Source organism: Dreissena polymorpha, chromosome 4 (genome assembly GCF_020536995.1).
Source record: "Dreissena polymorpha isolate Duluth1 chromosome 4, UMN_Dpol_1.0, whole genome shotgun sequence".
Classification (NCBI taxonomy): domain Eukaryota; kingdom Metazoa; phylum Mollusca; class Bivalvia; order Myida; family Dreissenidae; genus Dreissena; species Dreissena polymorpha.
In genome coordinates this window covers 95,970,056-95,980,860 of record NC_068358.1, presented here as the reverse complement: position 1 = coordinate 95,980,860, position 10,805 = coordinate 95,970,056, and the positions used below count along the sequence as shown (strand labels likewise).

General features: G+C 33.7%; 1 protein-coding gene across 1 annotated transcript; it reads right to left on the bottom strand.

Moving 5' to 3' along the window:
- Positions 1–1,046: 1,046 nt before the first annotated feature.
- LOC127878907 (leucine-rich repeat-containing G-protein coupled receptor 4-like) lies at positions 1,047–4,380 on the bottom strand. Its single transcript, XM_052425446.1, has 2 exons — positions 4,272–4,380; positions 1,047–2,917 (listed from the first exon to the last, which is right to left on the bottom strand). Exons 1-2 carry the CDS (start codon positions 4,290–4,292, stop codon positions 1,751–1,753), a joined length of 1,188 nt encoding a protein of 395 aa, XP_052281406.1. The 5' UTR covers positions 4,293–4,380; the 3' UTR covers positions 1,047–1,750.
- Between the last annotated feature and the right edge of the window lie 6,425 nt (positions 4,381–10,805).

Here is a 10,805-nt window from a genome sequence, read left to right as displayed (position 1 = left end):
ATGTACAGCAATACAATAATAAAACGTCACTTGTGCATCTGTTGAGCAGTCAGTCATCGGATCAACTGTCCATTTTTATTTTCAGAAACGAATTGACAGGTACAGGCTGTATCACGCAACAATTGTGTATTAGTAGAACATATTTATAAGCGAGCAAAAGTGACGTCGATTTTGACCTATATTAGCAGACATTCGACTATCTTCCATAATTTCGTAAATGAGAGAATACATTACTAGAACCATTATTAAACGTGTTTAATGCTGCAGTTTTGTCGACCAAAAGAATAAATTAAGAATTGTGTTGTCTTTAAAATGTATAATTTTGCTTGTTGTTTACGACCACCCCTGTAATGAACATACGATATTCCATTTAACTCAACAAATAGATTCTTCATCATTTGAACGCGGCTATTCAAAGAACGTACTTTTTGAGATGGTCTGTTAACACAATTGCAACGTTACGCAATTTTCTATGCGATATGTTGAAATGAACGTTTGATGATTTTGCTTCTGTTATAGTTTGCTAAACCAACTGTTTGTAGTTTGTTTTTAAATATTGCTGTATTCTACTTGACATTTTGTCTAGGCTGAAAGTATTGGCAACAAGATAAGTTGCCATACATTAAGCGTGCGTTAATAACTAGCAAATAGTGGACACATTGTGTTAGAATTTACTAGTTTTGGACATTCACGATCATAATAAGTTCAATGGCGGATAAATGACATTTCAAAATGCATTTGCATTTAAATACTGATGAATAATGGAGTGTTTCTTAGTTCGCTGTTTGAATAGAAGAACACGGGAACCTACAATTCACGAGCATTACACACAGTGGTTATCAAATACCTGTTAAGTATTACAAAATTACGTGGTAACGTAATTGATACGTTAAAGGCCTATATTCGGAAAGAAATACATTTACGATGCGGTCAACATTCTTTTTTGTTAAAAAGTATGCCCAAAATTGAACAACAGTAAAGTCTAATGGTCAACACTAAGCAACTAGGCATATCTTTTGATGTACACTCGAATATAACTAGTTACACAATGAAATATGTTTATTTACATATAATGCACATACGCTGTAACAATAAAAACAGGTACACCGAATTTAAATGGCATCTTCATATTCACATTCCAATTAACATCACAAAAAAATTCACTAAAGTTAAACACTAAATCACGAAAACACTTCAATGTACACATTATGAAATATAAAACACCATACACCGTCACATGTACTACCAGAGTGAATATGGCATGAACATAACACATCACGACAATATGGCCCCGTTAAGCGCATTTCAATACAATGTTTACATATCCCGATTTAAATCCAAATTTAATGAATCATTTCTTTTGACATGCACATCATTCACGCATACAATACATTTCTAAGATAACTCAAAATAAAAAAAAATATTTGCATAAAACAAAGCTAAACAAACTATTAATGTCAATCGTTAGTGTTTATCTTTAACATAGACGAAAGGCAGAGTGATACAACAACACAGACTCAATTTAAAATGCGTTCATTAAATCATAAAGCTCTTATCTTACTATCACCGTTTGCTATACACAAATGTAGTTAATTATTTCCGAGTGTTATTATATCGATACCGATGGATGAAATTAAACCTTAACGATGCTTACAGCTCAACAATTTTATCAGGGACAGGCAGCGAGGGCGTCTTTTACAAGCGTATCGTCAAGGCAGGGAATATTGTGGGCAAATGTTGCATTGACTTGTTACAGATTTTGCAAATTGGAGCATTTGCAATCGATTGCATCCATTTCCAACTCCTCTAGATTTAAATTTGCGACACTATTTGGAATACTGGTCAACGTGTTATTCACAAGGGTAAGCTTGCGAAGTTTTGTGTTGGTTTCGAATGCATGTGCATGTATTGTTGTGATGCGATTGTTATCAAGATACAATTCTTCTAACTCTGTGAGTCCCCGAAAGTCGTTATTATCAATTTCGGTGATATTATTCAATGCAAAAGAGAGCCATTCTAGTTTAGGCATTGTGTGGACGAAGTTGGGGATTCTTGAAAGGTCAAAGTCACTGAGCTGCAAAGTCCCAATATTTTGCATCACCTTTCCTTGACTGCATCTTTCAAAAGGTCTAATATCTACGTTGTAATTGGTATAAATCCAAAGCTTAGAGAGGTTTGTTTGATTGTTACAAATAACACTACTAAGGTCTACAATGTCCGTCCCTTCAATAGCTAACTCAATCCCATTTTGACCGATGCCATGTACATTGAAATTTTGAAACGAATTTCCAGAGTAACCATAGAACCAAACGTATTTTACATGGAGATTATTGAGTTCTACTGGCCAGCTATTATACAAGGTCAAATTTATGCTGAAGTCCAACACGGGACTGATGTGTTGAATCAAGGAAGCATCTATGGTCATAATGGGATTTTCTTCTATTTCTAACACTTCTATTTTTCTTAGATTACGGAGTACTTGTGGGATTGTCGTGAAATTATTAAGTCCGAGATCTACAACAACTCTAGTATTTTCTAAACCAAGAAATGCAGAATCGCTTATGGACGATATGGAATTATTGAACAAAATAATTCCAAATAGGTCAACGTTGGATAGCTTTGGAAGGTCCCCAAACGCTCTATCAGGAACAGTTTGTATATAATTGCTATGCAAGTCAACGGTGAAGTTTTTTCCACCTGGGAAAAATCCCGTCGGAAGATTCTGAATTGTAAAGTTTGGTATAGATCTGAGATCTCTCTCCTCGCATCGTACTAGTTTCACTTCGGTCTCGTATATGTAGTCATACCACATCTTCTCTTCGACGCAGTTGCAGATTCCAAAGCAAACATCGCCACCAGACAGCAGAAAAGTTTGTATTGGAGGACACAAAGACGATAACAGAATGGTCCACACGAACTGAAACGCGTATAATTGTAATGGTATTAATAATGTTTATACTTTGGTAGTGATACAACCTAAAAGTAAATTACAGTTCAGGCATATTCAAAGCTCGCGTAATATACAACTCCTTTATGTAAATTTTCACTGTGCAAACACAATAATTTTAGTAATTATTCCAGATTTTGCTCAATCTGCATGTTTATTATTTATTACTTTATTTCAATATGGTTTGTATAATAATGAAAACGTTCTCATTTTTAATAAATGTAGTACACGTTTTTGATATTTAGGAGGAAAATGATATGTTTAGATAAAACAGTGTTTGTATTTGTACTTAAGCGTACTTTCTAAGATCGTATTAGAATCGATATACTTATTTTAGCTTTTGAATATAATAGCTGCTTTTGTTTAAACTTGTTTATACATATAAAAGCCCGTAATTAAAGTATTTCTTCTAGAAATATACTAATTGGTCAACCTTACATGACGGAAACATACTAGCTTTTTACAGGCACAGACTAACAAGCACAAATAAGTTCTAATACGGAGAATATGTTAGTAAAATAAAGCATTTCATGTAAATGAATTCTTAGTGTTCCATTTAATAATTCAATTGTAACTACTTTATGACTAAATAACTCACTCTTGCGTTTATGCAATAACTAAGGAACTGCAAATTTATATGAATTGGCTCCAAAACCAATAAACCTACGCCTGTAATACAATTGAAATTGCATCACCGCACACATTGCTGAAGGTAATTTATTAAGTAATTTCAAGTGTGTTGTTTTATTGAAAAAATTATCAACGTCAACAAAACAACACATTTAAAAAGACATGTTTTCAAAATTGAAATATGTAAAATTTATTTTAATTCATATTTTACAATTGATTGAAAAAACTAACGGATGTTTGAAATGTGTAAACCAATCTTAAATTGTAGTAAACTGTACCGGTTTCATTTGTTTAATACTTTTTCAAGCAAGGCGATTTTATACATCATAGATTATGTTATCGGGATAAAATGGACATGAGGACACAGCAAACAAAGTAGACATGCTTAAAGCTTTCAATGCAAAAACAAATACAAAAATACTTTATGAATTGGTTATAAATATAAATAGGAATAATAGAATATACATATAAATTCATATACTATAACAATACAAATAGTTGAGATTTGATAAAAGAAATGCAATATTTGTTTAATGATAATTGTCTATTAATTGACTATTTTTGTTGAAATATAATATTCGAACATATGTCTGCTTACATATAATACCTGAATGTGTTAATTTTTAACAAAATTATAAATAACCAATAACGATTACAATATTAGTTAAAGAAATAATCACACACGTTTACTTACAACTCGGCTTTGGTCTGACATCGTGTATGTGTCGTCTCGGATCACAAGATAATGACACGACTCTTCACAACGTTTGGTGCCTAATTTATACTGAAATGGGCGTGACTGAGATTCACAATTTGTTCAGTACATCAAGGCCAGTGTTTGCTGTTGTTCCATTTCAGTCGAGATAAGACAAATCTGATTGCTTCTATGCAGTTATGCATTAGGTAAAAATCTAGGTTGTTCAAAGTTTCTACTGCAAACATCTTTTAAACAAAAGAAAATTGGACTAATTTAACTCAGACCAACATGAATGTCTGTTAATAACATTTTAGTTGAATGAATAAACTGATAATATATATATATATATAAACAAATTCAATACAATTCGTAAAAAACGATATTTAGAGGGTTTGTTAATATATTGCTTATGATGAGATGTTTATAATATATTACATCCGGTGTTGAACGAACAAACTGATAATATATCTATAAACAAATTCAATGCAATGCGTAAAAAACGATATTTAGAGGGTTTGTTAATATATTGCTTATGATGAAATGTTTATAAAATATTACATCCGGTCTTTTGTTTGAGCTTTAATGGACAACGTTCATGGAATTGTTTATCTTCATTTGTCTATTATTTCAACCAAAGTGGTTGTGTATTTATAATACAACACAACAAACCAATATTAGTAGGTAATTGCATGTGAACAGTCAATTAGCCGAGTTTGCGTAGCATACATTTTATAATTCTATATTTAAGAGAACACGTTGCTCTATAGCAATTAACAACCGCTGGGGTTTGCAAACGGCCGTACATGTTCTTATCCTTGCATGACCTCATTCCTTTACCTAAATTTAAGACAAGCTTAAATATGGCTGTTCTAATTTATGTTCACAGGTTTGGCCTAGCTTTTGAGATCCGGACGGTCGTCATTTGTGTGGCTAGTGATCAACTATAACGAGCAGGTCACGGCACTTATTCAGAACAATGATAAGTATATTTAGAGCAGCACTGTTGTATCTGACTTAACATGTAACACAACATGCTTCACGTTTCCAGACTGTTACTTTAATAACTTAACCAAATATATGATTCTTTTGAAATCTTAATTCTTCATTATGATTTAACACACTAATGATATATAAATATATATATATATATATATATATATATATATATATATATATATATATATATATATATATTTGTATATATATTACTGTATGAACACGAGTATATTATGAACATAATCTTACCGTTAGTTACATAAGAACATTCAATATATAATATATAGTACAGCTAAATAATCATTTCAATTTCAAAACAAAAAGTTGTAATTGTACAACCATTCATTGTAATGAATACTTTCGCAATACGTCATATGGCATAAACAATGTATACTTTTTCAGGTTTTACAAAGGATATAGCAGTTCCTTACACAATAATAAATCAAATCTTGCTTTTTAGGATAATGCATGTAGTTGTAAGGATTTTACATGAACGTTGAGAGTGGCCTGGAAGAAAATACATCTAAATGTGAGTCTTTTGTTAAGTTCTTAAATCTAGTCCGTGAATGTTGTTATAGCTCCAGAATAACATAAGAGTCTTAAGCATTTACCAGACAATTTTTATTCAACATCAATAACAACAACATTTATTAGCTTTTAAGCATTACAATTGCTTCTAGGCGAAATGCAAAAATACACAAGTGTGGTGACATGGATGATAATAATTATGAAAATTAAGTAATGGTAGAAGTTAACAAAGATTTTACTGATTTGATTGAGTATACACTCTCCAAGCGATTTTTACTTCAGGTTTCGATTGACTGGTTTATAACTCTTAAATGATAAGCATCTTCTCACTTTGGTTTACACATTTCAACCGATCTTAAGCTTGATTCATTACAATTGTAAAGGATGCGTTTGAAAATACGTATAAACAAATACAATTATCGTCAGTGTTGTATAATTTTAGTCTATATGTGATGTAAACAGTGAAGCTATTTTGGGTTAAATGATTGAATCTGTTTAAGGCCATTCTTGAATTAGTTTGTTGTTCTTTTTGTATATTGCACTATACTTAGTTCATTGTCAAATTGTAAAGCGCAAACGTGAAACGTGAAGTAAATATAGATGACTCATTATCGGGATACTTTATCCGAAACATCAGATGCTATTAAATTTGCGTTTCCGGACTCCATCTGGGAGCAACCGGGTAAAACGGCCACCGGAAAAACTTTGCGAAACCGAAATTTCGCAAACTTAAGTACCCTTTTTCTTAAAGATTTGCTACTTTGAGACATAGTATGCGATAAAAGTCTTATCGTTGATTAATAATTGGTTATTTTCACTCAAAAAACGCGTTTTCTTCACTATGAAATTTATAAGCAAAGTTGGGGTTCCCATGGGATTTTTGCATTTTCCCATGGGATTTTCGATTTTCCCATGGGATTTTTTCTCCCATGGGATTTTTTTTCTCCCATAATTTGCAAATGGGAGAAAAATCCCATGGATTTTTGAACATTTTAAAAAACGTGTTTTATTTGCGTTTGCAAGTATTTTAACGTTATTTAAGGACTGTATATTGGTTTTATGCCAATTATATATAAAAATATTTAGTAATAAAAAAATCCCATTTTAAAATGGGAGAAAAAAATCCCATGGGATTTTTTTCTTATTTTGAGAGATTTATTCATGAAACTTTCAGAAACATCATATTTTATGAAATGATGAACAACTACGATATTTTAATGCGTTTAGTCGTGTTTAAAAAAAAACAAAAAATCCCATGGGATTTTTAAATCCCATGGGATTTTTAAATCCCATGGGATTTTTTCTCCCATGGGATTTTTTTCCAATGGGATTTTTCAGTTTCGTAAGCCGAATAAGTTTCTTAATGCGAAAAACAACAATAAAGGAAATAATAATTATAATTTTGAATAATAAATTGAATAATATAAATAACATGAATATTTTTAAAATGAGTTACAATTAAAGGTTTATGCTAGTAGAACTTATCATTTCTTGTTCGAGCAGATGGTTGAGTCCAATTGGTGAGTATGCCAGCTTAGAACCAGTATAAATGCATCGCAGACAGACAACGCTGTCATACTGTACACACCGCTGAGTAACAATCTTTATTGCATTTCATTTTGCAACAGAAAATGAACTCCGTAGTATAATTGATCTTATATATGCCCTCTGCTTTTGAAAGCGTGCAACACATTAACATAACAATAAGTCCATGCCAAAAACTATGTGCAAATTCCATTCAAAGCTATATACACATTATAAAGGTCAGATGACCCGCGTCATGCGAAAATGGGTCTTATGTCATATGCGGCCGAAGTTGGTCCATCCTAGCTTGTCCAACCGCGCAGTCTGGTCAGGTACTACGCTGACTGATATATAAAGTCAAGCCATGATTCGTGGTCTCATATCCTAACTCGGTAGCTCCTGTGCGAAACTTTCACCGGAAACGACGGCACCGAGACGGGCGCTCGAACTTTGCGGATGCGCGTTATATGTTATATATAATAGCGCGATGTGTTTTTTCTTGCCTCAAATTAGTAAGCCCAATCAGCGTTTTATTGTGTTTTTGCTTCTACTATTAACAAGAACTTCAACTGATACGAACATGAATTTTATTTTAATATGTTTATTTAATGCTCGGAAAACTCATTGTATATTTAGACTACTACTTATAAAACAAAGTCGGGTTTTCGGCATAAAAATTGTTATTCCAAACCAGATTTTACGCACTTTACTGTACAAAAAACCGTTAGGGCCACCGTGGTTACTCATTAAAATCCAGAGGGCGAGAATGCGAGAACGCGAAAGTACGATGACGACAGTGCGACAATACGATGGCGACAATGCGTTCGTACGATTGCGAAAACGCGCTAGTACGATGACGACAATGCGACAGTGCGACAATACAATGGCGGCAGTGCGATAGTACGGGGGCGACAATGCGATAGTCATATCGTACTGTCGCCGTGGTATCATCGCAATGTCGCCATCGTTCTATCGCATTGTCGCCATCGTATTGTCGCACTGTCGCCATCTCATTTTCGAATTGCCGCCATCATACTATCGCGTTATCGCATTGGCACCATCGTACTATCGCACTGTCGGCTATCGCCATCGTATTGTCGCACTGTCGTCATCGTATTTTCGCACTGTCGTCATCGTATTATCGCACTATAGAACTGTAGTATTGTCGCCATCGTACTATCTCACTGTCGCCATCGTATTGTCGCACTGTCGTCATCGCACTGTCTGATTGTCGTCATCGTATTATCGCGTTCTCGCATTGTCGCCATCGTACTATCGCATTGTCGCCATCGTATTGTCACCCTGTCATCATCGTATTGTCACATTGTCGCCATCGTACTATCGCGTTCTCGCGTTCTCGCCCTCTGGATTGTAATGTGTAACCACGATGGCACTAACGGTATTCCGTAATACTGCTAAAGCACAGTATGATTAGGTCACTCCCAATGCTCAAATCTCTATGTCTATTTTAGTAACAACACATGTCTATGGAAGGATATTTAGGTAAAAGTTACATCATTCGTGGTGAATATTTACATTATGACCGATGCTTATTCTGATTTGCTTTATGACAATTCCAACATGCTTGTTGTCTATTCGTTTATACTTGATGATTGCTGCAACATTACATCATTCATGAATAATATTTACATTGTGCGTGATGTTTATTCTAACATGCTTCATGACAGTTCCAACATGCTTGTTCTCTATCGGTTATACTTGATGATTGTTTCAACATGCTTGGTGACTATCCAATGTTTGTGTGTTCATTATTCCTGAAACCAGTCATAATCGGTTTTGCCACTAAGCGTCATTAACAACGGCAGTTAGCAACAGGCAGTAAGCAGAATGCAAGTTACTAAATTATGACATCAGGTGGCGCGCGTTTATTTTCCGTATGTTGAATAAATTACTTTTCGGGAAAAAAAGCGAAAACATCCGAATCATTTTGACTAGTAAACTGAATAAGCTGAATTAGTTCCCTTCGTTATATAATCTCCATTAAACTAAATACGTTCATTATTGCCATGAAGACCAGTAAGTTTACACAATGAATTGACTGCCGTGAATGTTTTTGATATTTGTAAGATGCAATTGGCACTCAAGAAATTATACATGCATTTTATTCAGAACATAACGGGGCTGATGTGTTGGAATTGTGGCCCTTCCCTAGTCCAAATAATTACAGTAGACGTAATCTACCGATGTGCATTGCATATCGACCTCATATTTATTAAGTAGCCCAAACCCCCATTGCCACAGACCTGTGCGTGAAACTTTCAGATTTCTCTAGTCTGTTTACCATGCTATAATTACAATTTCTATAAACACATATTTATCATTTTATGACTATATAATGTCTGTGGTATACAGAGAAACCTGAAAGTTACAAGTACTCGTGTCTAGTACTGTACAACTATTGTACTCCTCGTTGAGAAAACAACTACTTCATCTACATGTATTAAAATATCATAAAACATAATTTTCAATCAAGTTGGAAAAAATCAATAAATAAATGTCATATAAACAGGTTTGTCATGAACGTTGACGTCGCTCTTGGTTACCAGAAAAATTCCCACGCACGGATTTCAACCGTCATTGTTTACAATCAATTAAATGCATAAGTACTTGAATTTGTATAGTGTTTTTTAAAAGTGTCCAGCTACAGGTGGTTAGCGTGTGGCTATAATACTAGTTAGTGAAAACATATTTTGGAATGATAAGTAATCATATTATAACGAAAAATCAACTTTTCTTAAAAAAAATAAGTTAAATATATATTCAACAAGGTATCCAACTCGAAATCATCCGAAAACGGGATGCATCGTTTTAAACAGCCATTACTTCATCAATTTTGCAGCGATTTTCACGATCTTGGTCTTATTCAACGCAGAAATAAATTTCCTTTCTGGAAATGTATATGTCTTGCAATATTTTTACAAATACTGGGTCAACTTTTAAAAAATAACACGATACACAACTCGCGTGACCCAGCTGTGATCGATCAGACAGTATTCATGACTGAAATCTTCACGGGGAAATGGGCATTTTCCCTGCAAAGTTCACGAACCTCGATACCATAATTCAATAAAACGTATGAAAAAAAAACATTCTTACCGTGCTTGCCGTAGAATTATGCATCAAAACTAACTGTCCAGCGCATTTTCAAACCTTTGTTTACATACATTTCAACCAACTGACATTTTAAACACAAGGGTGATTTCATTGCTCCAATGCGGAGTTGTGTCCTTACAACTGGAGATTTCATTCATAAATACGGTCTGATCGATAACAACTGGGTCAAGCGAATTATGTATAGCTTTATTTCTTAAAATTTGACCCAGCATGTGTAGAAATATAACAATATATATACATTTCCTAAAAGGAAATTCATTTCTGCGTTGAATAAGACCGGGTCATGAAAATCGCTGCAAAATTAATTTAGTAATGGCTGCTCAAAACGATGCACCCCGTTTTCGGATG

Excerpts from the sequence above, each read along its gene's own strand:
- LOC127878907 (XM_052425446.1), bottom strand. The coding sequence starts at position 4,292 with ATGTCAGACCAAAGCCGAGTT. Across the intron at positions 2,918-4,271 it reads TGTCAGACCAAAGCCGAGTT|TTCGTGTGGACCATTCTGTT; the intron begins GTAAGTAAACGT and ends TACGCGTTTCAG.